This window comes from Gopherus evgoodei, chromosome 11 (assembly GCF_007399415.2).
Source record: "Gopherus evgoodei ecotype Sinaloan lineage chromosome 11, rGopEvg1_v1.p, whole genome shotgun sequence".
Taxonomy (NCBI): domain Eukaryota; kingdom Metazoa; phylum Chordata; order Testudines; family Testudinidae; genus Gopherus; species Gopherus evgoodei.
In genome coordinates, this window is record NC_044332.1 from 40922595 (window position 1) to 40949890 (window position 27296).

At 40.1% G+C, this 27296-nt stretch overlaps 2 protein-coding genes across 5 annotated transcripts in view; both read right to left on the reverse strand.

Moving 5' to 3' along the window:
• DYNC1I2 (dynein cytoplasmic 1 intermediate chain 2) overlaps positions 1-6481 on the reverse strand; it is a 55392-nt gene extending 48911 nt beyond the window's left edge. For 2 of the 4 annotated variants that reach the window (XM_030579785.1, XM_030579786.1), the window contains exons 1-3: positions 6121-6479; positions 4071-4188; positions 1783-1897 (exon numbers count right to left, since the gene is read on the reverse strand). In XM_030579785.1, the coding sequence (XP_030435645.1) occupies positions 1783-1897; positions 4071-4178 (223 nt within the window). In that variant the 5' untranslated portion in view covers positions 4179-4188; positions 6121-6479. Of the gene's footprint in view, positions 1-1782; positions 1898-4070; positions 4189-6120 lie in introns of all 4 variants that reach the window. The other 2 variants (XM_030579784.1, XM_030579787.1) reach the window with 2 other exon arrangements.
• Positions 6482-21740: 15259 nt separating this feature from the next.
• Positions 21741-27296, reverse strand: part of LOC115659506 (cytochrome b reductase 1) — a 58306-nt gene continuing 52750 nt past the window's right edge. Inside the window, exons 5-6 of the mRNA XM_030579724.1 lie at positions 22385-22527; positions 21741-21881 (exon numbers count right to left, since the gene is read on the reverse strand). Coding sequence (XP_030435584.1) covers positions 21869-21881; positions 22385-22527 — 156 coding nt within the window. The 3' untranslated portion in view covers positions 21741-21868. The remainder of the gene's footprint in view (positions 21882-22384; positions 22528-27296) is intronic.

Below are 27296 nucleotides of genomic sequence, written 5' to 3' on the forward strand. Positions count from 1 at the left end.
TGCTTGTGGACTTCTGAAAGAGTCTTTCATATTAGTTCAGCAAAACTATCAAGCCTTTATTTCTCCTATACGGAAACGTCCAAAATTTCAGTCTACCAAAAATACCCGGAGAGGAATGGATTGTTTGTAACATATTGTACTGCTAAAGATGCCAAAACTCTGAATGGCAGACATAGGCACACTCAAACATCAGTGGAGTACAATTGCCAGAGTAATGATTTAAGAGAGAGGATTCTACCCTCACAAGCCATTGTAGATCATTGCTGAAACTTATGGAATAAGAATGTTTTTAATGGCATCCCCATGGTCGCTTTCAAAATACATAGGGATTGTTTCAAGACCAGATGCAACAGGTAGTCAGAAGGATCTTATCCATAATGGAAAAGCAACTACCACACTGCTTCTTACTTGCAAGACAAGATTCAGAGTGCTAGCCCAAATCAAAAGGATAACTTGAAATCCTGGGTGGTCAAAAACTAGTGATGAGAGAAGTATCTGAGATTCAGGATGGAGTTTAAAAATACTTCTCCAGTCTGATTTTTTTTTTTTCAGAAAGAAAAGACTGACTAAGGAAAGCCAAAGTCTGAGCAATCAGACATACCTGATATACAAACCTATCCAAGAACGGGGCAGGATCTGAGGCTAAAACGGGGAAAGAATAAATTAAGAACAAGTATATTTTCCTAGACAGTTAAAACTTACATTTGACCTTGCTCTTACCCCCATTATTGGAAGTGAACGCACCTTTAGGCCTGAGAGAAAACTGTTGTGGATTTTAACACACTGTTCTGATAACATTTAACAACATAAGCAGAACTGTGTACGTGTAAGAAATTGCAGACTAATCATGTTTAGTGTTGCATATGTGTAAGAAATTGCAGCGTAATCAAGATAAAATAACTAAAGTTAGAAAAGACCGGTCTCATTTAACACTAAACTTGTACGGACAGGGAAGAGAGTTAACATGGAAATGAGAGACTAGTACATATGTATAAGAAAATAGAATCAAAAGTTATAAATAAGTTTGTGACAAAGGGAGGCTGCTGTATTGTTTGGTCCTGGAAGAGACTGATGAGATCCCACTTGTAACTGATCACTACTCTGTTTTTCCTTAATAAATATTTGTTAGACCCATCTGCTGATTAAGTGAACCTCAATCCAACACCCATAAGATTGTGTTGGTGGAAGGGAGAAGTTAAGTAGTAGAAACAGAACAAATGCACAAACTGATGCATTACTGATAATATATAGTAATTAAGGTCAGTGATTACGGAGAAGTGCACAATTTCTAGCTAAAACCCTGCCTGATAACAGAGGACAAAATACCAATGTGCTGTTCAGGGAAAACAGGAGGAAAACAAAAAAGTATGTTATTTAATGCAGACCAAAACAGATTCCCAATCATTTACTTTTGTTTATGCTCTGAAGGAAGCTTACTTTCAACATATTCCTCAATTTTATTTAATATGTGCCAAAGATACTTTAAATTCAGATCCCAGTTCTCAGAGATGGTCTTAAATATTGAGCAGATTAGCAGAGTTAAATGTTTTACTAGCAATATTTTGTAAAAGAAGAGAGATCGAGCATTTAATTGTGTGCACTGAGGCACATCATTTAGGATTGACACTTATGACAAATGGCACAATTTGTTCACCAAAGACAAGAGACACAAACAGTCTAGAACTACTGAGTCAGTCATTTAATTTTCATGCTTCTAATACAAATGCTATATTCTTAATGCAGGATATGAGAGATGAAACATTTAACTGGTATTATTCCTACCTATAGGAGAATCTGGTGTTAATCCCATGCTTTGAAGCAATGCTTCAGCTTCTCTTCTTTTCTTTTCAAGGTCAGACTCTTCTTGTACAGGAAGAGCTTCCTTCTTCTGATCAGTCTAAAAAAATTTCGGGAATAGACAACCTTTATGAAACAATATATAGTTGGTGTAAAACATTTTGTGGTTTCATATGTGAGAAAACATTTAGTTATTTTTCAGTATTCATTTTTCTGTGCTTAGCAAATAAATATCATGAGTAGAGCTTGGAAAAATCTGATCTAGCAATCCTCAAGCTCCTTTTTGCAGGGAAAGTCAAAGAGCTCTTTCTATGTTCCTTAATGAGATAATGTCTGGAAAACCTCTAGAATGGCAGTAACTGTTATAAAGAAGAATACTATGGATTTGGGACAGTAAGGAGACAGACAGAACCTTGGCCAATTGTGTGACAGGACACTCTGCCCGATATGGCAAATATTTAAACATTTAATAATTAGAAGACTATATAGATCATGTACTAGCAGGCATGAACATATTCAGAACCACTTCTCTGTAGGGGTGTACATGAGCTGCTTAAGTTTTCTTGTCAATCACATAGGTTTCACAAAATGAAAGAGGGCGGGGTGAAAGAACTATGTGAGACCCTCTTTCTTTACACAAAAACACAACTGATAGATGCACAGTACAGTGTAAGTTAAGTTGTTTCTTGCCACACTCCAACCAAAACAAAAGGAAAAATCAAGTAACCAAACGCTTTTAGCATATTATTCAAAACAACAACCAAAAGATTAATATTTGGGCCAAGTGAATTTTAGGATTAAAGCACACTCAGCTCCCAGTAACATCACCTGAGGCTAAAAATCAAATGAACTGTCCTCCAACTGGTCACTGAAAAAAAGTCTACAAAAACTGATATTCTACAGAGAGAGAGAGCCAAAACAATTCATTAAGTTTAAACAAATAAGTCTATTACTTATTAACTTGAAGAAGCAGCAAAAAGTCCTGTGGCACCTTATAGACTAACAGACATTTTGGAGCATGAGCTTTCGTGGGAGAATACTCACTTCGTCGGATGCTCATGCTCCAAAACGTCTGTTCGTCTATAAGGTGCCAAAGGACTCTTTGCTGCTTTTACAGATCTAGACTAACACGGCTACCCCTCTGATAACTTGAAGAAATATGATTCAAATTCAAGTTGCTCATACCACACAATAAATGTATCATTGGCACTCTGTCACAATCATTCTTTTTTGTAAAGATGAACTGGTCATCCAACAGGAATCTTTTGAATAGGTGGAAAAACCTAGATAAGTCAATTTTCTCACTATGTAATGGTTAAAGATAAATGCCTATTCCTCTCTTGGATACATGTAATATTTTCAAATCATTGTATGGTTTCTCCTAAATCAAGGAGTTCCAAATTATAACAAGCCAAAATATTATCAACACATGATTCCTGGAAAGTGCAAATTAGCAATACACTTTTCTGTGATCACTGGGACATGGATTATATTGCGAGATATTTCTCTGTCTTTTCTTTACATATGAATCATGCTTCTGGCGTGTTCAGTAATGTGCTGTTTTTAAGATTCTTAACAGCCCATAACTTAAGTGCAGAAAAGACATGAACACAGGCCCCAGTTCAGCAAAGCATTTAAACATATGCTTAATCAAAGCACATACTTAAGTGCTTTGTTGAATGTGTGCCAATGTGCAGAAGTTTGCAGCAGAAGGCTCTAGAGTATAACTGCCAACTGTGCACTTAAGCAATTTCTTGGCTATCTTCTAACATGCAAAGTAGGTGGATATGACCTGATTATTGTTTTGACTTGAAAATGCAGGTTGAAGATTAGAGTTGGCTAATGGCATAATATTCTACTAGGCCACTGACAGCACTGATAGTCATTACTGAGGGACATGTTGAGAACTACATTTAAGAAAGTACTTTTAAAAAAAAACAAACTTCAGTTTATGCAGTTTGTTTACTTTCTACAAGGAGATCTCACTAATCACTTCAAATTTCTGTTTCTCATGCACTAGTATAATGCTATTATGTTTGGATTTCTAACAACGCACAGGAAAGAAAAACACTCTCATCGAAATATTTCTATTCAAAACTGTTGTTAGTCCCCCTTAAAAACAAAACTGCACATTTAAGTTTTAGTCCTACCCTACTTGACAGCATACTTCTAAGTAACATGAAGCAAATTGATAAATTACTAAGTGCAAGACAAGTTACAGGACATAAGCAAATATTTTATAATTTTCTTGTTGATAACATTTAAGTTCTTACTTCCTTTTTCTTTCTTTCTTCCTCCTTTCTTTTCTTCTCCTCTCTGATTTGCGCCAAGCGTTGCTTTTTGCGCTCTAACTCTGCCTTCAATTCACTTTTGTCAGACATGGCTGGAATCCTGATCAGCATGAAGTGATTATTAAACAAGTCATATAATACAGACAGTGAAGTACTTTTAACAGAGTGGATTTCCATGATTTTTCAAAAAATTAGTCAGTTTGATAAAATATACTTATCTGGCCTACAAAATACAAAGCTGTGAAACAAAGCCTTAAGGAGCCTCCTAAACATTTATTATATCATATACAGATCTCTCCCACTCACCATATCCTGCTGGCTACCAAAGGTTAGAGCCTCTAATCCTACAATCCGTCAACTACACTCAGGATCCTGGGATAGGACAGTAGGAAGGAGAATATCAACAAAAACGGAACTGCTTTTGTATTTTAGTTCATTTTAAATGTTGCAGTTTAACAGTGTATTCTGCAGTATGTAGCTGTATTAAATCTATATTCTGAATCATAGGAGGAATGCCAACTTTATTATGAATTAAAAAGCAAGGTAAGTATAATTTATTAGAGAACACAATTTGAACTACATAAAATATTTTTCTTTTTTCTTTTTTTGTCTAGTGTTTACTGTCACTGATTCCAGTGTATTTTTCAAAGGAAAGATACAGACACAGGTGGATTCAGAAATGCATGGTCAATTATATGTTCTACTGGACAGACAGCAAGATTTCCCAAATTAAACAGGTTGGTAGAAGTGGAGAGTTCATTCTCATTAAACAAAGATACCAAAAAATTATATACCGATCAGAAGAGTTGTATGCATATGGGGTGGAAGAATAAGAGATCAAATTTGCTGACGCAACATAAATCCAAAGTTCTACAGTGAACAAGAGGAGCTGTGAATGCCCTTAAACCCCGATCCTGCTAACAGTGATGCACGTGCTTAACTTTAAGCCCAAGTAATGGAACTATTCAAGTGCGTGAAGTTATGCACTTCTGCACGTTTGCACAAGCAGTGCTTTCCAAAGATGAGGAAGCTAAAAGCCCTAAACAATTAATTGATAGCTGTTTCTTTTTTCACATACATGCATGTGTGCATGAGAAAAGAAACATACCATAAATTTCATTTATTTTGTCCAAATATAAATGTTGATGTTTATATATTTTAAACATAAAATTGTCAATAGATTTGTTTTTAAGATCACCAAAACAACTTCAGAGATAAATACTATCACTCCATATTTTTGTTTAGTTTTTAAATAAAGGAAATGGAAGTTTAATACTAAATTTACAAAGCACAAATTATATAACGTGGTGGCTCCAATACAGAAAGCCAGCTTCACAGCACTGCTACAACTGGAAAAAGATGAAAAACTGATCTGATTAGGTGCGTCTTCCTGACCCGGTACGTTATCATCAGCTGCAAACAGCCTCAGAGTAAACCAGAGACGCCTGAAAGGAGCTGTGACAGCGGGGATAAGCGAACAACGGATGAGGGAGAGCTCGAGGGGATACCCGGGCACGGTGGCTGTGTTGTTGCTGCTGCACAGAGTCGTGGTGTCACCCAAAGGTGACTGCCTCGGTGCACCCCGGAGCCCTTAGGGCTGGACGGAGACGCCACCGGGATGCCTGGGCTCGCTCATTACAGCAACTGGGGGCGGGGCGCTTCAGCCCAGGGTCCCTTCCCCACAACACAAGGCAACAAGCGCCTCCCGAGGCACCTGGCATCTCCGCCTGAGCCGGTGTTTTCTCTTCCCACCACCCCAGTGCCCGGGCCCATCGCCTTCAACTGCCCAGAATATGGGGCCGCCTCGCCCCTCACAGTCCCAGGGAGGAACCTGCTCCCCCTCTCCCCGCTGCCGGCGGTGCCGGGTGTGGGGGTAGCTTCTCCTCCCCTGGGCGGCACTGGGTGTGGGGGGAAGGGGCCCCCGAGCCCTCTCTGCCGCTGGCGCAGGCTAGGGGCGCGGTGGTGGGCGGTGGCTGGTTCCGAGGCTACGGGGCGCTCCTCTCCCTCAGGACGCGTCGGGGACGGCGCTAACCTGACAGCGGGGCCTCTCTCCGCTTAGACTGCCGCTCGGAGACTCCGCGCCCAGCTCCGCTTTCGCCTCTTCACAAAGGCGGTGGCAACGTCGGGCGAGCCGGGAACCTACAGCAAGTGCGGAAGGACAAACCAGCTTCTCCCGACGGAACGCGCACGCGCTGCAAACCCTACGGCGTTCGCGGAGGGACACATTCACTTTTCGGCACAGAACACAAATACAATGGAAGTGTTGGCAAAATGCTGCCGACACCGCCCAGGAGGGCTCACCTCCAGCACCCGAAATGAGGGGCCTGAGAGCGGCACCTAAATGGCATAAAGTAAACCCAATATTGCTCCAATAGCGTCACGTACGGAATTATGGCCGAAGAGACCACAATTCCCAGCATGCATTGCGGCCACCTTGGGCTAACCCTTCCCAGCAGGTAATGCGGCCAGGCCGCAGCCCCAGGAATGGAGCAATGCATTCTGGGAGCTACCGGTTCACCTCGAGCATTGCATGCTGGAAAGTGTAGTTTCAATAGGCCATATTTGCATACTGAGAACGTACGTAGTCAGGGACCGCAGTGTAGGAATTGGGCGGTGGGAGGGGTCACTGTGCTGCTCTGGTCACTCACGCAGAAGGCTCCCAACGTGTGTTGACTGCTGATCCTTTTACAAACAGGTGTGAGGACATGGCACTGCTGGTCCCCAAGAGCTCCCAGCCTTATCACATTCATGCTGAGATGAGATAGGGACGGAGAGGCATTTCCCACCTTGTTCTGGCTAGGGACACAAGCAGGGACATCGCCTGCATAACCCTCCACTTCCTCACTTGCTTCTCCCTCCACTTACTAACTAGGCAGCTCCAGGCCCCAGCATGTCTAGCGCGTGAGTGGGGCGGCAAGCCACGGGGGGCGCTTTGCCGGTTGCCGCAAGGGCGGCGGCAGGCTGCCTTCAGCGGCTTGCCTGCGGAGGGTCCGCTGGTCTGCGGTCCGCCAAAGGCGCGGGACCAGCGGACCCTCCGCAGGCAAGCTGCCGAAGTCAGCCTGTCTGCCATGCTTGTGGCGGCAAAATGCCTAGAGCCATGGCCGGCGCTACCATTTAAGCAACCTAGGCAATGGGCTAGGGCGCCAGAATTTGGGGGGGGGCGCTATTTTGCCGGGGGGGCAGCATGCGGGTCCGGTGGACCTACCACAGTCATGCCAGCGGACGGTCCACTGCTGGAAAGGCTCCGGTGGAGCTGCCGCAGTCATTTCGGCGGAGAGTGCGCTGGTCTAAAGGCTCCAGCGGACCTACCACAGTCATGCCTGCGGCAGGTCCACCGGAGCCTTTAGACCAGCGGACCGCCCACCAGCATCACTGCGGCAGCTCCACCGGAGCCTTTCCAGCAGCGGACCGTCTGCCGGCATGACTGCAGTAGGTCCACTGGGCCGCGGGGGGCGGCGAAATGGCCGTCCTCTTAGGGCGTCAGAAACCCTGGCGCTGCTCCTGCCTACAGCTGCCACTGCTTACTAACATGTCTACTAGTGAGGGGACAGTAATGGCCCTGGGTTCATAAAGAAGCGATTTTAACAAGGCTATTAGGAATTTCACTGTTTTGTGCGGGGTGATACCAAAGCCCCTTAAGTGCAAGTGCCAGGCCAGTATTCAAGCTTCACACAAAGTAACCACTTTGGCGTGAGGGCCAAGCTGGGACACAAACAAGCTGTCTCAGTGCAAGTACCAAGCTGGGTGAAGATACACAGGACACTCCCATGTGAGCACCAAGCTGGGGTGAAGTTCTACACAAGTCACTTCAATGTGAGTATCAAGCTGGGTGAAGTTACAAACTAGCTGGTTCTGCTAGATTCTGCAAGAGGATAAAAATGAAATTAGATACAAATTACTTCCGTATAAGTGCCAACTAGGGATGAAGTTGTGCACTAAAAACCTGCTTTAACATGAGTGCTAAACTAGAAGTGAAATTACGCACAAATAAACCAATATGAGTGTCAAACTGGGTGAGATGAGATTACATGCATCCAAGTCACTTTGATGCAGGTGCTAAGCTAGAGGTGATGTTGTACACAAGCTGTTTCAGTGTGAGGGCTGGGCTGGGGTGAAGTTACACACAAACAATCAGCTTTGATTCAGACTCCAAGCTAATGCTGAAGTTACACATAAAGAAATCCCAGTTTAATAATACAGTTAATAGGTTAGTAAGGTTAAGACAAATATTCCAAAAGATAGCGGGTTGCCACTTGTCCCCTGGGCAAACCCTCATGAATATCTGCCCTTTTTCCTGCTGGTTAAGCCAAAGCCATAGGCAAACCTTGCCGCTCTCAGTACAGGGCTTGATCCCTCAAAATGCTGATCCCTGTGATTCCGAATTAGCAAATCACTTATGCATACACTTTGAGCATTTTATTAATGTGGACTACTCAGCATATGCTTAAGTGCTTTGCTAGATCAGGACCAGAGTGCACAGCATCTTGTAAAACTGAATCTGTAGAACAGTGATACTCAGACTGAGGTTTGCAAGCCACAAGTGGCTCTGTATCTCTCCTTTGCAGGATATGATATGAAAACACTCTGTGATTTAATTATTAACCAATCTAAGTTATTAACCAGTCAGGATGGTTGTACTGTGTTATTAGCCAATTGCAGTTGATAAAATAATAATATTTGGTCAGTCATTTTGTTGTGAGAAATAAATATATATGCATACACACAGAAAATATTTCCCTGTCATACTGTTTAAATATGAATACATAGTACTATAGTAAATGAAACAATGAATTCACACTACTGTGGTTCTTTTGGGTAATGTTGATCCCCTGTGGTCAGTATCACTGTAGTAGAGCAAAGACCTGCATTAGTTAGCTCAAGAGTCAGGGTCCAGATCCTCAGGTGATGTAAATTGGCATAGCCCTTTAGATGATAATGGAGTTGTGCTAATTTTCCTCTGCTGAGGAAATACTCCAGTGTTTCCAGGTTGGCTTGCTTTTGTTCTCAGAATATGTAGTCTCAAGCCTGCATTCATGACACTTCAGGCTGTGATTTTGTTATAAACCAGCGGTCCCCAAGCAGTGGGTTGTGACCCTCCTTGGGGGTGGAGGAACATTTGGGGGGCACGGTGGGGCCCAGGTCAGCCCCCACATGGAGTGGAGGGAATGCCACCCAGCCCCAGCTATGGGAGTGCCACTCTGCCCCCAGCTATGGCCCCAGCTCCCAATCCTGTGCCCAGCCCCTGACCATGGCCTAGCTGGGGCCCTGGCCCGGGCTCCAGCTGCTGCCTGAGCTTTGGCCCCCTTACCCTGTCCATGCCCCCCTGCCCCCACGAACCATGGCCCCAGCCCCAGCTTTGGGGAGCCATGGATGGGGTAAGGGGGGATGCAGCCTTGAAAAGTTTGGGGATCACTGTGATAAACTAAACAGGTTAGTACATGACAGATATGTCTCCAAGGAAAACTCAGGTTGCTGCAAGAAGCAGTGCTGATTATTCAATAGCTTGTCTGTTCTGTGAGTCAGTACAATTGACCTAGAGTATGTTTAGGGAGAATTAGAAAAGGTGTCTTGTGTCCTGGCTGCTACTAATCATTAAAGAGGTATTATCATGGTAGTAGAGTAAAGATGATACCATTCAAGGGAGGATAGAAATGCTTCTCGATGGAACTGGCAGAGGAGATTTCATGATGTGCAAGAAAAGGGACTGCACCTGCCTTTCAGTGATGAGAATACGAAGGCGACAATAATTAACTTCCACAAACATCTGTCTGTGTTTGAATTTTGTTGCTAAGGGCAATATGTCTTCTGAAAATTGTGTATGCCTGAAAACAGGAATGTACTAGATTTTAATTTTATTTCTTTAATGTTATATATTTTGATATTTTCTGCTCTTTTTATTTTGATATTAGTTAAGTCATTTTAAAATGCTTTTTAAGATTTTGAAATATTTGCAAATTTCTTTCAAAAGACAGGTTACAGGAATCAAATAATATTTCATATATAAGATTCTATGCAGAGAAAAACATATTAATCCTTAACAATGAGAGTCCAAAGAAGAGATTGTCATATGGACAGAATAAAAAAATCATGATGAATTTGGCTCATTGATTTTTATTAATTAATCCTTGAATTCTTTAACACTGGATCATATTTCTTAGTATAGAGGATAGTTATTGTACTTAATGAAGCCCAGTTTTTTAAATTAGTTTTACATTTAAAATACTATGTATAATATTTAATATTTATTAGCATTAGAATCCCTATCTTTCTTCTTTCCCCACAACCACTTCTGCTGATTAGTTTTAAAATAATTTTATTTGGGGCAAATTGGCAATGGTGTACAAACATCTACAGAATGTTAATTCAGATACAGTGCAGGTCCAGCACCAGCATAAATCCATCATTTTCCTTACTTCATCCCAGTATTCTCAAAGTAAAGCTGCTTAACAGGGCATCTGAGAATTTCTTTTGAATAGGGCAAATGCTGGCTGGCATGGAGCCAGCGTAGCTATCTCTAAGCTTCCCCTGTTGTTGTAGCATCTTGTACTACAGGGATTCCCAGCTGTGTAATAGCCTCTGTCTCCAAGCCTGTGTAAATTAGATTGAAGCTGCTCTAATTTATGATGGGAATACAGTTGGCCCTGTCTGCTCCTGGGACTGGGGAAATGTAAAGGTGCCTTTTAGCTTCCTTTGTCCAACCCACACCTCATCTCCTATGCCTAGCACAGCTGGGCCAGACCTGGGGATCTGGGCTGATGACTATACAGCTGTATGGGAATATTCCGTATCTATAGTCACCTTGCAGGAATTTTTTTTAGTCAAGCTTTTATTGTATTTTCAGGAATAATAAATCCTGTCGTCTCTTTTCTTTGAGTCATTGTAAACCTGGTTCAGATTTTGCTAATTAAAATGAGCATTTTATTTGTCTTGTTCTCCTTGCATTTCAGGAAAACTCCTCAAATGCAGGTTGGGAACTCTATGAAGTTCATGAACTGACAGGCAAGTCTTTTCTCATAATGTGATAGTATTACTTTTCTGTTATCTTTATTATTGTTCTAGCCTGTTTTTTCCCTTTGGAAGATTTCCTACACCATTAACATAGGGTTTTTCCACTGTTATTTCCCCTGCTTGATCCACATATTTTTCTCTTAGTGTCAAAATAAGGTGATGGTGAATTATGAGTCCCCTGAGAGATGAGTACACTTTTGCAGTCTGATAACCTTTGGCACAAAACACATATACTGGTGAATGGGCCAGCACTTAAGAGTGATTCACCACTGAGCATTATAGAAAATAGATATACCAGTTAAAAAATTCAAGGTAAGTTTCTTTTCCTCCGTGCGGTCTATGTACTATACTCTCATTTGTTCCTATTATGTGGTTAAGAAGAGGAGAGATAATGAAGGTTTCTTAAAGGTCCCTATAATGCACACAAACCTGTGCTGGTTATAATAGTTTAAAAAGATAGAATCAAAACACAGCCAAAAGATCAGCACACAAAGAACCATTTTCAGATATACTACAGGCTGTGATATAGTCTGCTCTCAATTTGTGAATCTAACTCCCATTAAACCCTTACAGGGATTATGTGCAGGAGCAGCACCAGGGTTTTTGGCGCCCTAGGCGGTGGTCCTTCTGCATTCCCGGCAATTCTGCCGTGGGGGGGGTGGTCCTTCCGCGCTCCTGGTCTTCGGGGCACTTCAGCGGCGGGTCCCGGAGCGAGTGAAGGACCCGCTGCAGAATTGCAGCTGCCGACCCAGAGCTCGGAAGGACACCCTGCCGCCGAATTGCCACCCTCCCAAATCCTGGTACCCTAGGCGACCACCTAGGTCACCTAAATGGAAGCGCCGGCCCTGATTATGTGTATGCACCAAGGGGAGAGTATGCCTGAATGTTTGTTAGAAGATGCTATAGGAATTCCTTATAAATTTATTATATACATTTTGTTAATGAAAATAATTAATAGGGTAAGTCTGGAGAGATGAAGCATCTCATTTTTCAGTCCTGTATTTTTTTTACATTTTTTTTAAGTTGTAGGATAAAATATGCTCTCTGCTGAAGATTAATAATTGTTCAGTCCTTTGCAATTATAATTTCTTAGTATTATTAGCAGTATTATTTCCCATAATGTAGCAATTTCCAGTTACTAATATGCAAAATGTTTTATGAATTCAGAAAAAAACAAAGATTACATAAAAGAAAATAATCTTAAAGCTACAAACCAGGGAACTATATATAGGTTTCTAATCCTAGGTAGATTTAAAGTCTTTCTAGTTATAGAAAAAGTTCAGTATGCTGATGACAAGTAATAAACATGACAGAGCAATAAAATATAAGGATATAATAATTATTATTATTTGCATTTATACATTGCCTTTCATCTGAGAATCTCAGAATTATAGAAGTGCAGGGCTGGAGGCACCTTGAGCAGTTATTGAGTCCAGTCCCCTGTGGTAAGACAGGACTGAGTAAACCTAGGCCATCACTGACAGGTGTTTGTTCAACCTGTTCATAAAAAACTCTAACGATGGGGATCCCACTACCTCCCTTGGAAGCATATTCCAGAGTTTAACAAACCTTATAGTTAGAAAGTGTTTCCTAATATCTAACCTAAATCTCCCTTGCTGTAAATTAAGCTCTTGTCATACCTTCAGTGGACATGGAGGACAATTGGTCACAGTCCTCTTTATAACAGCTGTTAATGTATTTGAAGACTGTTACCAAGTTCCCTGTCGGTTCTCTTTTCTCAAAACATGCCCAGGTTTTTTAACCTTTCCCCATGGGTCAGTTTTTCTAAACCTTTTATCCTTTTTGTTGTTCTCCTCTGGAATCACTCCAGTTTGTCCAAGTCTTTCCTAAAGTCATGCCCAGAATTAGATGCGGTACTCCAGCTGAGGCCTCACCAGTGCCAAGTAGAGCGGGACAGTTACCCCCTGTGTCTTTTAAAAAAATTCATGTTAATGCAACTCAGAATAATATTACCCCTTTTCGCAACTGCAACACATTGTTGACTTGAATTCAATTTGTGACCCACTATAATCCCCAGATCCTTTTCACCAGTGCTACCATCTAGCCAGTTATTCCCCATCTTGTGCATTTGGTTTTTGACTTCCTAAGTGAAGTACTTCACACTTATCTTTATTGAATTCATCTTTTCGAATTCAGACAAATTCTCCAATTTGTCAAGGTTGTGTTGAATTCTAATCCTGTCCTCCAAAGTACTTGCAACCCCTCCCAGTTTGGCAGCATCTGCAGATTTTATAAACATAATCTCCAATCTATTAATCAAGTCATTTATGAAAATATCAACTAGAACTGGAGCTAACAGTGTAAATGAAAATATGATCTGGCCCTTTATTGAGGATTCAGTAAGAGCCTTGCCAATGTGATGGACAAAGTCCTGAAATATGATGTGCAGTTAAACTACAGAGAAAATGTGTAAACAACAATATTGCATTAGATCATACATTCTTCTTCCTTGCCTTAAAACTGAAACAAATCCCTCATTTAAAATAAGTAGCAAGGCTATAAGTAGTCAAAAATGCAGTTCTGCCATTGTCAGAAGAACCTGCACTCCTGGCTCTTGCCTACAGACGATAGGGTGACCAGACAGCAAATGTGAAGAATTAGGACAGGGGATGGGGGGTAATAGGAGCCTGTATAAGAAAAACACCCAAAAATCAAGACTGTTCCTATAAAATTGGGACATCTGGTCACCCTAACAGAAGGTCTGTCCAGAGTGGGAAGACAGAAGTAAAAGCTGGCTATTTACTGCAACAAAACAGGCCCTGAAGCTCACAGGAACGGGTCCAAAAGTGGGTGGAGATAGCTGCACAGGGCAGAGACATGACATCAGGGAGATGCACTAATTCACAGCATCTCCCAGGCAACCTCTGCTGTCAGAGTTCTTACGTCCCCTTAGCCAGAACTTCAAACTGCCCTTTTCTGGTTGAATGGTTGTGTGAGAATGGTATCAATATGGTGAATTCCTCAACAGCGCTGTTGGCACAGTTGCCTCCATGGGTACGAAGAGGGATGTAATCAAGCTCTTTATCTTTTTGGGATGTATAATGCACAGTCATGGCCAGCTTTAGGTCAGTTTGCCCGATTCCCCGGAATTGGACCCTGCACCAGCGCCTTTTTTAATTTTTACTCACCTGGCGGCATTCCGAGTCTTCAGCGGCATTTTGGTGGTGGGTCCTTGAGTGCCGCCGAAGACCTGGAGTGAGTGAAGGACTCACTGCCGAAATGCCGCCGAAGACCTGGAGCGCCGCCAGGTGAGTACAAATCAGGCCCCGCACTTGCTAAAGCCGGCCCTGCACACAGTTATAGAGGCCATTCATTAACTCAACTCATTGTGCAAAAATTGGGGTTACTGTCAATGAAGGATGTTGTAAGTGAACCATATTTTGATTTTTTTCTGAATCAGCTTTTTTTTTGTAGCATTTCTCCTAATTTGACGTCAACCTTTAAAAGTTAAATGTAAAACCAATATGTCTTCATAGGATTTAGCCCTTTATCTGGAAATATTTTCTTAACTTCTTATAATATAAAGGGAAGAATAATACATGTTATAGACAGGAAATATGTATTTGAACAGGTAGTCAATCTCCCTTCTAATCACTGCTGGTGCTAGCCCATGTGGGCCCTAAGCAGCAATAATTTTGCCCACCCCAACACATATTAATAATTACTTTGGGGCCCCCTTGAGCTGCTCGGGGCCCTAAGCAATTGTTTAATCTGCTTGTGCCTAGCACTGGCTCTGCTATTTGTGCAGAAAAGTTGTTCACTCTAGTTTTAGAAGTCCTGAACTATCACCACTTCCCCTGCGAGACTTTACACAGACTATGTCTGTGAACCACTCTGAATTACTCTATCTAATCAAATCTGTTTGATAAATGTTTTGGTATATCTTTTCTCATAAAGTACTCTGGTCTTTAAAAGTGGTTTGGTTTAGGAATAAAATTATTTTAGAGCAAAAGTCTCACATTTTTATGCCCCAACAATCTGGTTTGAGTCATAGAGTGTTTCATTTTATATTCTTGATTGTTTTAGAGGACCTATAATGGGATGCAAAAAAGCAATAAATAAAATATTAACAAATTGAAAAAGGCCTTCTTTTATGCTTCTAATAAATGGAATACATGCTTAAATTGTGTGGAATTAAATGAGTTTATATCCATCCTTTAACATGGAATTTTAAGACTCAAGAAAATCATAAGACAATGAAAAGCACATATCACATAATGTTAGAAATTTAAACAAATGCTGCTTTTAGTTTTTAAAAAGCTGAGGGAAGTGTGCCATTTCCTGCAAGGAAGGTGTACTTTGCTGCTATGTATGTGTAGAAGTTGATACGCTACTGCTGGCAAATTTTTATCCAATAAATGCTTTTAACCATAAGGGTAATCTCCACAGGTCTCAGTGATTCGTAGTGTTCAATTTCCTGTGGAGTCAAATCTGTCCTTTCTGTCAGTCATAAGTTATGTCAGTTATAAGATGTGAAGCCTATTTGTCTTATGGAATCGCAGTTTGTGTTTGTGTTTTGTTGTTTGAGTTATTATTGGAGCAGAAGTACTAGTATAAAAAAGAATGTTAAAGAAATGCCATCAAAGATGTTCCTTTCTCATAGGGGACTGCCCACTAGCCTGTGGCTAGAGAGGAATGTACTATTACTTCAACATGTGTGATGCAGTACATCTAGATTTAGCATAGCAGAACATGTTAATCTGAAGGGATTGATGGTGATAGTGGACCTAATTCTCATTCTTGAAACTACAAAGCTAAAATTATACACACATAAAAATACTTCTATCAGGTAGTGGCCTGAATCTCATTCTTAAAACTACAACTTAAACCTTTACACCCACTTCAAGGTCCCTTTACTCTACTGGAGAGATGTAGAGCAGTTGTAATGTAAATGAGAATCAGGCCTACTGTTCGCCACAAGAGGGCTCTTCAAGGCTGAGAAGAGGTGGAGCATTGCTGCAGAGGTGGCTGAGCAGATTTCTACATTGAATGGTGGAGATCTGCACCATCTTTCATGTGTGAATCTGGGAGAGTACAATGTGGAGCAGTATTTTGAGGTTATGTTTTGTGATTCACATTAGCACAGAAAGAAAAAGAGAGAAGAAATCATAAAGGAATTACTCTGGTGTTTAAGGAGACTTCAGCATAGCTCATTATTAAATTATCTGTCCAGGGTATGAATCATTCCCAGGAAGTAAAGAATTTAGGATGCTTTGAGTTTTAGTGCAACCATCTGAATTGAGAATTTGACTATTTTCCCATTGCAGTCATATCGCTTCTCAGTTTTCTCAGAAGAGAATGCTATCATTAGAGATGGACAAACTTAATAAACCTTGCTTTATTGAGCTATCACGTAAAATCCCTACAATTAGCAAAATCAGAGTCCTGTTGAACAGCCCAGTGTTACTACCACTCAACTTGAATATGTACACTGATGCTAAGTATCAGAATACTGATGGATTGCTATGTAGGTCTTTAAGGAGAGCCCCCATAATAGTAGCCTGAGTACAAGGCTTTGGTTGCAAATGTATTTTGTCCATGGAAAACAAAGCACCAAATTCTGTCCTGGCATAAATGGAGTCAGCTCCTGATGGCATCAGTGGAAATTACGCCTGCTCACACCTAGGTTGAATTTGCCTCAAGGTTTGAGAAAATGGAAGAAGTGCAAACAAATTCACCTCTCCCCGATATAACACTGTCCTCGGGAGACAAAAAATCTTACTGCGTTATATTGAACTTGCTTTGATCTGCCAGAGTGTGCAGTCCCCCGCCCCCGAGCACTGCTTTATTGTGTTATATCTGAATTCATGTTATATCGGGTCACATTATACTGGGGTAGAGGTGTATTCTAAGTTGATCGGAAATGAAATACATTTGTTCTGTGATGATATACCTGACCTGTAATGATATGGTTCACCTTTAGTCCAAATAAACTGTTTTTCAGTAAATTATGGTAAAGTAGAGGTTAAAAGTGGCCTAAGTATAGGTGAAGAGCTGCCCTACATCCATTATGTTGTTTATATTGCTCTTTTCATTTCAGGGACGTCATCTGTTTAACCTTTAGTGTTTTTAATTGTATGTTTTATGAGTGCATTTGCAGAAAGGAATAGGTGGTCTTTATACATTATTTTATTCACGATGAAGACTACATGTTTTAGGGCAGGGAGAGGCAACCTATGGCACGGGTGCTGAAGGTGGCACATGAGCTGATTTTCAGTGGCACTCACACTGCCTGGGTCCTGGCCACGGGTCCAGTGGGCTCTACATTTTAATTTAATTTTAAATGAAGCTTCTTAAACATTCTGAAACCTTATTTACTTTACATACAACAATAGTTTAGTTATATATTATAAACTTATAGAAAAAGACCTTCTAAAAATGTTAAAATGTATTATTGGCACGCAAAACCTTCAATTAAAGTGCATAAATGAAGACTCGGCACACCATTGCTGAAAGGTTGCTGACCCCTGTTTTAGGGTATCTCTACACTACCAGCTTTACTGGGCACAGCTGTGATGCTGCAGCTACACTTGCTAAAGCAATGAAAGGGGCTTTTCCACCACAGTGGTAAATCTATCCCTCCAAGAGGTGGTAGCTGAGCCTGAGTCGATGGAAGAATTCTTCCATTTAACTAGTAGTGTCTACTCCAGGGCTTATAAGGGCATTGCATCTTAACTGTGCCTCTCACACTCCCGAGCAATGTAGCTAGGTCATCCTAAGTTTAGCTATAGACTAGGCTTTAGTGAACTTTCAGCACAGCTTTTGTCCTTTCGGTGTAATCTAAGCATACAGCATGATAAAAATTGATAGGTTTCACATAACAGACATTATTTATACATTTTTTAAGTATTTTTCATTGTGTTTTTGAGTGACTGGTGTAGTTAAGGAGCCCTCTTCTGGTAAAAAACAAATTAACAGTTGTCACTGTTTCAATTGCGTGAAATCTAACAAGTATGGGTGAGCATTGTTTGAGTTTTAGTTAATAGTATATCTGGGACAACAGATATTAATGGATGAGGAAAATCCATGAATTCCAAGGAAGCAGAATTTCTTTAAAACATTCCCTAGAATCAAACAGTTTTTTTTAATGCTTGCTTGCCTATCTGTAGGGGTTTGTGTGAATTTTTAGTATGTAGAACCCATGTAGAGCAGAGGCCATGGATATTAAATCAAAACTGTTATAACCATGTAGTCAGAAGCTGAGAGAATTTTTCTTTTTGTTAGCTCTGCATGTTGGTATTAGCAAAATCTAGCACAGAGTCTGAGATGTATATGTAGGATCAAAATCTAGCTAAAGCTGTGGGTTTTTTAGGCTACTGAGGTGTGCAATATTTAAATGCCTCTCCCCTCTAGTTTTAGGAGAAATTTTCCTCCATTTCCCCTCCAAATGAAACAATTGCATACTGTAGTTGTTCTTCACCCTAGTGATGAGCAAAGAATCACCACATATGTAAATCTACAGTCCATAGTTACAAGGGCAGATTTTGGTCAATTATTGTGATATATTTGTAATCATTAATGTTTTTAAAATCCAAGGTAAAAGTGTAACAAAAATGGAGTTATACAATTCAGTAATTATTATTATTATATTTTGTTCTTTGGAAAATTGAATGTTTTTTAGAACTCACTTTCATGGGAAGGAAATCAGTCTTGTGGTTAGTACACAGAACAGAAAGTCAGAAGAACTGGATTATTTCCCCATATCTAGCACATATATCCTGTTTCTTTTTTTGAGGCAAGTGAGTTAGGACCCGATCCTCCTCACACTGATGTCAAAGGGAGTTTCTGTGGGGGCAGAATCAGGGTTCTTATTCTCTCTAGGTATCAGTTTTCCTTAAAATGAGGATGATAATACTATTTTACAAGTGAGGCTAAATTCATTAATATAGTATAAGAGCTTTTCTTAACAGAGAAATCAGTAAATTAATCATACTTTATATTTACATAACTTTCTTTTCAAGGATCCCAGCTCACAGCGTTTTTAGTAAACTAATGGAGTAAGCTTTAAACACCCCTGAGAGGTAAATATGACAAGTATTAGCCCCAGTATTATAGATAGGACAGCTTAGGCACAGAGGTCTTAGACAATTTGACCAAGGTCAAAGAGCCACTCAAGAGATAGAGCCAAAAGTAGAATCCAAGACTCAGGTTCCATGGTCTAACCACAAGACCACATAATCTCTCATAATTAAAAATAATACTTAGAAGTAAACCTTTTAAATGACTGAAATTTGTCATGTCTTCTATGGCTAAAAGGTTACCTCTTTCAAGATGAAAATGTTCAGTGGACCTTTAGTTTAAACTCATAAAATCTGCTAAAGCAAATTTCATACATTTCCATTAAGAAGGCAAATTACTTCTCTTAGGAAAGGATCAAATGCATCAGATAGAGTGGGTATGCTATGTTAATGATAGGAGGTGGGGCAGTGAGGGTAGAAGAATTGATGGAACATTTACAGTTCAAGGAATTCAGTGCTTTTCATTTATGCTAGAAAAAATGTTAATGATGTCACCTTCTCCTCCTGGTGCAAAGTTATCAGGCAGACATCACTAAATGCATCATATATCTGACATTAAAATGACTAGAAGGTTATTTCCTTCTATTTCTTTCCTCTTGGAAATCCTTCAAGATTTTATTGTAGATAAAAAAAAACAACACACACACACAAAAAACCAAACCCTGCACAATGCTGCAGGAAACAAAGCTTTAGCTAGAGTCTTACTACTGGATTATTGCCATTCTATCTCAATGCTGATTGAAATCCAGGATATTTGTATCAAAGCCATAATGAGATACTGGCAAATACCTTTCTGCCCCACTGGAAATGAATTCTTTCTGTTGAACGTTTTGTCTTGGTGAATTTCATCTGCAACAGGAATAGGCATTTTGCATTTGAATCAAGTAGGTTACTGCTTTGGATCAGATGATGTGGTATATACTCTACTCACCTTTAGATTAAATCGATCCTTTACAGTGTTGAGTATAACACAGTGAATTTTTGGAAGAAATTATCTTATTGTTTCATCTAAATGAATTTCGAGTAATAGTGCTTGTCATAAACAGATAGTCAAGGGTTAACAGAATAGAAGTACTTCATGTCTCTTTTGCCTGTAAAGGGTTAAGTTCAGTGAGCCTGGCTGTCACCTGACCAGAGGACCAATCAGGGGACAGGATACTTTCAAATCTTGAGGGAGGCAAGTTTTTGTGTGTGCTGTTAGTGTTTTGGTTGTTGTTCTCTCTGGGTTCTGAGAGTGACCAGATATGCAACCAGTTTTCTCTCCAATCTCCCTGATACAGGTTCTTATAGATTCAAAATAGTGAGTACTAGGTGATAAGGTGAATTAGGCTTATGTTTGTTGTCTTTATTTGCAAATGTGTATTTGGCTGGGAGGAGTTCAAATTTGTATTTTGCTGAAAGGATTTTAATTTGTACTTGTATACTTAGGCTGGGAGGGTATTCCCGGTGTCTATAGCTGAAAGACCCTGTAACATATTCCATTTTAAATTTACAAAGATAATTTTTACTGTTTTTTTTTCTTTAATTAAAAGCTTTTCTTGTTTAAGAACCTGATTTGTTTTTATTCTGGTGAGACCTCAGGGGACTGGGACAGGGGATTGGTGGGGAGAAAGGAGGGAAGGGGGAGAGAAAGGTTAATTTCTCTGTGTGTTAGGGTTACTTTCTCTCTCAGGGAGAGTCTGGGAGTGGGAGAGAGAAGGAGGGGGGAAGGTGAATTTTCCTCTCTGTTTTAAGATTCAAGGAGTTTGAATCACAGTGATCTTCCAGGGTAACCCAGGGAGGGGAAGCCTGGGAGAGGCAATGGTGGGGGAAAGGTTTTACTTTCCTTATGGTAAGATCCAGAGGGTCTGGGTCTTGGGGTTCCCTAGGCAAGGTCTTGGGGGGACCAGAGTGTACCAGGCACTGGAATTCCTGGTTGATGGCAGCGCTACAGGTTCTAAGCTGGTAATTGAGCTTAGAGGAATTCATGCTGGTACCCCATCTTTTGGACGCTAAGGTTCAGAGTGGGGAATTATACCATGACAGTGTTACTACCCCTATTTGAATTGTGCATATAACTATAAAATGACTGTGAGTTTCAGTGCAAATATTCCCTCTATAATTAATTACTCCTTGATATTAGTACATTTTAAATACTCAATTGACTTCTTTAATAGAAAAAATATAATCAGACACTTTCCATATAATTGTATAGTTGATAAAATTTTCCTCAGTTCTGCACCAGTAATGGTATGGTCCAATAAATAATAATTCAGAATACTGAACCATTTAAAAACTGTGTGTAGAATTCATGCACAGCATCCTGATCACCTTACTCTCAGAAATAGTCTCATTGACTTAAATAAGAGAAGCACCATGTAAGCCCACAATATAGACTGTTACCCCTTGTGATCTGAGTCGCTAGGCAAAAATGTGGGGCCTAGTAGGTTATTCCACTTGAGAGGAGAAATTGGTGACAGTTGAGTGTTTTGTTTATTTACAAAGAATATATAAAGTCTGTGTCTCTGAAAGCAGAAGGAATCAAATAACATGAAACAGCTTTTATTGCTTGTAGCACCAGGAACACTTTTCAGCCTGACCCTGACCCAAAAACTTCTCACAGGTTTCTTCCAGGGTCAGCCACTGTGCTTGCAGCAGCTCCTTCAGGTGCACGCATGCCTTCTCTCTCTCTTTCACTCTTGGCCTTTCCTTGGTTTTTTTGTCTGTTCAGCCTTCACACATACATACCCCACGTCACATGCCCTTCCTGCAATCCAAAGCAAAACTCAGGAAAAGCTCCTTTTATCTTAGGTGAGTTCATGTACTCCTTTTGGCTACTATGGCTAGGGTTAGTCCTTTGCAATTTCTCAAGCAGAGGACACTGCCAGGGGGAGAGGTAGGGAGGGTTGGAGGGGGAGTGTACAGTTGGAGGGTGCTGGAGGGTGGGGTGTGTGTACTAGGAGGAAGTATTTGAGGTGCTTGAAGGGTATGGGGGGGCTGAAGGGGGTACCTGTGGCCTCACACTTGAGGTTGAGGGGGCAGTGTTGTGCTCTCTGTTATGATAGCACAGGCTGGCAAAGGCCCAGGATGCAGCACCAGCCTGTCAGAGCCTCCCTGCGGGCCTCTCCCCCTCCCAAGGGTGGGGAGCTTAGGCCTGGCGCTGGCCTTGGCCCTGTCACGTCTCCCAGCCCTGTCACCCCTCCTGGCTGGGCTCTGAGGCCCCATGGTGTCAGGCAGACCAGCCAAGAGGCTCTTGGCAGCTTTGCTTACCTGGTGGGCTGGGCCAGGGCGGGTGGGATCCAGCAGCTGCCGATGCAGTGGAAGGCCAGTCGGTGTATGGAGATGGTTCTTTCTGAGCTGCAATGTCTGCTCCACCAGGAAAAATCCTGGACATTTCTTTTGATTTCAAAAATCTGCTCAGACGGAGATCGGCAGATCAGAAAGGAGGTCATGTCTGGGAAAACCTGGAGTATGGTAACCCTACATTTGGCTTACGCTTACAGTTATGTTAATTGAAGGGTGAGTTTACACCTATCAATCTCAATGGGGTTTTAACTCAATCCATAAAAAGATTTCACCTAGCTCATAACACTAAAATGCATCAACAAACTGTAAAATTGCCAGTAAACTTACTATAAAATAAATTCTACTGAATATATATATATATATATATATATATAAAATCAACATTTTTCCTCTTTTGTTAAGATATGAAAATATGCGTTTAGCATTTTGGCTTCACAAAAAAAGATGTGTAGATTTTTGGTATAAATGCAAAGTGGTTGTGCATGTAGTCTGGGATTTTCAAAGAGGCCTAAGGCAGTTATGTGCCCAACTCCCCTTGAACTCAGTGGGATTTGGGTGTCTAACTCCCTTAGATTACTTTAATAAATATCAGTGACGACATATGTGATTATCATTATTTTTTTGTACACATATTCTGTTCAATAACTCTCCTTTTGAAGTCAGTAGTTTTCCTCCCAAAATAGGCAAATCAGAGCAGGATTGGGTGCATTAATCACATTATTTTCAATTTTAATATATGGAATAGTAATCTTACAAATGCATTTGGTAATTTAGGGTCTAGTTTTGCTCACTCTGATATTATTAGCGTAACTGCCATTGTCTTCAATAGGAACAGGATCAAGCTAATAAAGGGGATATTAAGAAGGGAACAAATAGCAGTTAGGGGCCTAGATTTGATCCTGATCCATTGAAATCAATGGGAGTTTCACCATTAATTTACATGAAAACAGGATCAAGCCCCTAACGCCCATTGAAAGTCAATGGGAATTGTGTGCCTCACTATCATTTGTGCATTTGAAAATCTCCCACTAAATAAATATAGGGAAATTATTTTATTTATATTGGAGCTTATTTTATTAAAATAAATGCTAACAAATTCATGTAGAATATAGATTTCTTGTTATAGCAAAATAACGCCACATCTAGCATTGGAAAATCATTTTCTTTTGTTTGTTGAAACATCTCTGACCTTATGGAATTTTAATGTGATCTTTTTCCATTTGAATTGTTTCTGTACTATAAGGCACAGTGCTAGTGCTAGAAGGCTGAGAGATATGAAAGTACTATGTTATGAATGTGGCTGCATTGGACTGAAATACATTTTAAAATAGATATTTCTCATAGGTGCTGTAGTGATTGAAAATTCTGGTGTAATGTCAGTTAAGAAAATGTTGGTACTGTTTTAAATGAGTTCCTTAATCCACACTGAATTTAGATTTGTTTGAAATTTGTCAGCATAATAATCAGGGATAGTAAAAATATAATTTTGAATGGAAAGTAAACAACTCTCATAGTAAAAGTTGGATGGAATTGTGAAGTTTGATCTGGATAGTCATTTTGAGTCCCCCACCACCCAAAATTAAAGTACATAGTGGACCAGATCTTCAGCTGTGGCTGCAGAGTATATAGTCAGGTTAGGATGTGGGATGATGGAAGGGTGGCATAAAGCTCACTTTTGCACTTCTCAAATCCTGGACTAACTCTATGCCAGTCCAGCCTTGGGCCGCATGGGGCCTAGTCTTCAGGGCTAGATTCTGCTGGCACACCTGAGAATCTAGATAATTAATTGCATTATTTGCTGAATATTATATCACATTGGCCATATGACCATTGTGACATACCACTGTACAATCTGGATGAATTAGCTGCTGTGTCACCCTTGCCCTGCAACCTTGTCTGCCTTATAATGTCTTGCTGAAGTAACTCCCACCTGGGCCACTCACAAACAGCCTTCCAGCATGCATGTCTGTGTGTAACTGCAGCCTGCTAGCCATACTTGGGTTATACTCTGGCTCTCACCAGTCTTGGTTATACTGAGCTGATGGTGTCAAATTTGCAAATGAACTGAAGCTCAGCAGTTTCTCTCTGAAGTCTGGTCCTGAAGTTTTTTTGCTGTAGGATGGCTACCTTAAAATCTGCTATTATTGGCCAGGGAGATTGAAGTGTTCTCCTACAGGAATGGCAATATACAAAAACTGCTGACCTTCAGTTCATTTGCAAATTTGACACCATCAACTCAGGATTAAACAAAGACAGTGAATGGCTAGCCAACTACAAAAGCAGTTTCTCCTCCCTTGGTGTTCACACCTCAACTGCTAGAAGAGGGCCTCATCCTCCCTGATTGAACTAACCTCATTATCTCCAGACTCATTCTGGCCTGCATATTTAAACCTGCCTCTGGAAATTTCCATTACATGTGTCTGACAAAGTGGATATTCACCCACTAAAGCTCATGCTTCAATATATCTGTTAGTGTATAAGGTGCCACAGGACTCTTTGTTGCTTTTTACAGATCCAGGCTAACATGGCTACCCCCCTGATATTTGCAAGTAACTGTACTGAATTTGTGACTAATTGTGTGAGTGATGACTTAGAGAATTTTGATTATAATGTAATAAAGGGATTAATAGCAACAGCTACTGTAGCCATATCTAGAATATTGAAGTCTCCCAAAACTAAAATCTCACTTCCATGGTAGAATAAGTGCAAAATGTGAGTTAAAGAAAGGAACAAAACACAAAAATGCAAAAATACAATGAATACTGAGGATCTAATGAAGTATAAAAGAACTAAGGCAATAGCAAAAGAATTTCTAAAAAAGTCAAAGAAAGAAAGTTGGAGGAGGTACTGTGGGTGAATAAATAAAGATATCAAGAAATATGCAGGCAAATTAGAAGAATGAATGGAATGCAGCCACATCCCAGGTCTTATTGGTACTGACAACATAGTTAGAAGCTCTGATAATGAGAGAGCAGAAATTTTAGCAGAAACTTTCTGGGGGTGAGTAGCGATGAAAATCAAAGAGAAGTTTTCCATCAGATTAAAAGACAATATTGAAGAGAGTCATGATCTATTATGTAATTGGCGTAAACATGAAGATACTATACTGTATGAATGGTTTTGTATGCAGGAATTTGAGAAAGCTATTGATAGCAGCAAGAATACATTCCCAGTTAAAAATAATGTATGTAACATAATGTTTAAATATCTCTGAGAGAGCAGTTTGAGGGTTCTCTTGGAATTATATAACACTATGGGGGAAAAGGAGTAATACCAGTAAGGTAGAAACATTCAGTAATTCCAATATGAAAACCAGGCAAACTATCCACCTGTATACCAATTGCCTGTATATCAATTGCCCTTACGTCCTGTCTGGGTAAAATTATGGAAAGAATGGTGAATGAAAAATTGGTTGTCTGTTTGGAAAACAGTAACATTATAGATAAAGTAGTAGTAGAGTAGTTTTAGGAGAATAAGATGCAACAATCACATTGTTAAATTAGAAACTGAAATATAAATAATATACCAATATTCCAATAGGTATAGTTCCTTAAGTTTAAAAAAAAAACAAACCCAAAAAACAAAACCCAGGATTCAAGTTGAGGTGTAAGTCTCTAGTTGGAGTAGAGGTGAGCCAAGGAAGCTGTGGTTTTGGATCATGAATTTTGAGATTCATGTTCAAGGGCAAATCAGGGTTATTTGACAATACCAAAATCTTGCAAACTGTTCTTGCAAGATTTCAGCCCTAAATGGCATTCCTATCTTGAGCATTGGAAGTCTTTCAAGATAAGTGCTCTAGTGAGATTTCTGCCAGCTTGGACTGAAAATCTGCTGACAATGGCTGCTTTTGCAGAACTTTGGCTGCATCTGAACTGAAGCTGAGAAATAAACTCCTTCCAAAACAATACAATTGGATTCATATCTGGGAATTAACATCTAGTCTCCTGAACTCTGACATTTGAAGGGTGCTAGCTCTGATATTCCAGTTTTTTTGGGCCAGTTCCGTGCTTAAGCAAGTTACATTGATGAAGTGCTAACATGGATTTGAAATGATCACTTGAAGTTGTTTTGTAATTTCTATGCTAAACCTTTTAGCATGGAAATTTAACTACACATCATGTTGTACCGTTGTCAGTGAAACAGTCATACTTTTGTGATAACTTCCAAAAAAACACCTTAGCAATCAAAATGCTGGAAGTAGTTACACAGCCAATTATTAGACCTCTGCTTTGTATGTATGTATGAATATTAATTATTGCCGTAAAAATGAATGAGTAATCACTGAGATTCAGAATCAGGAAGTCAACTTCAAGACTATTTCTCTAAAAGTGACACTGATTTTGGGTCCCTCAGTTTTTGGGTGACCATCATGAGATATTTTGGTTTTGATTTTCAGATATAATGACCACATTGACTTAACATGTAGTTTTGGGCGCTCAACATTTCTGAAAATCAAACTCAGCATGTCTCAGATTATGCAATTAAAAACTTAAACACCCAGAATCACCAGCCACTTTGAAAATTGTCATTCAAGGGCAATACTTCAATTGATTTCATTGGCCGTTTAAATTAGGTAAGGACTGCAGGATCAGGTTTTCTAACCCTCTGGAACCCACAGGACCTACTTTTAATTATCTGAAACAGCAATTAATTTTGTTTGTACAGGGATGTATAGGAAAATAATATATCTATCTTTGTTTTGCCTAATTATACCAAGTATGTAAAAACAGTAGAATGTAACTTGATCCACAGTATAAACAGTGTCAGCTGTGACCATCTTTTGTAAATTGTATTGGATTTTTTTTACTTTGTATTAGGAGTTTCTTCTGCAAGATGGTTGCATATGGCAGACTTGGTCATAACATATCATATGTAT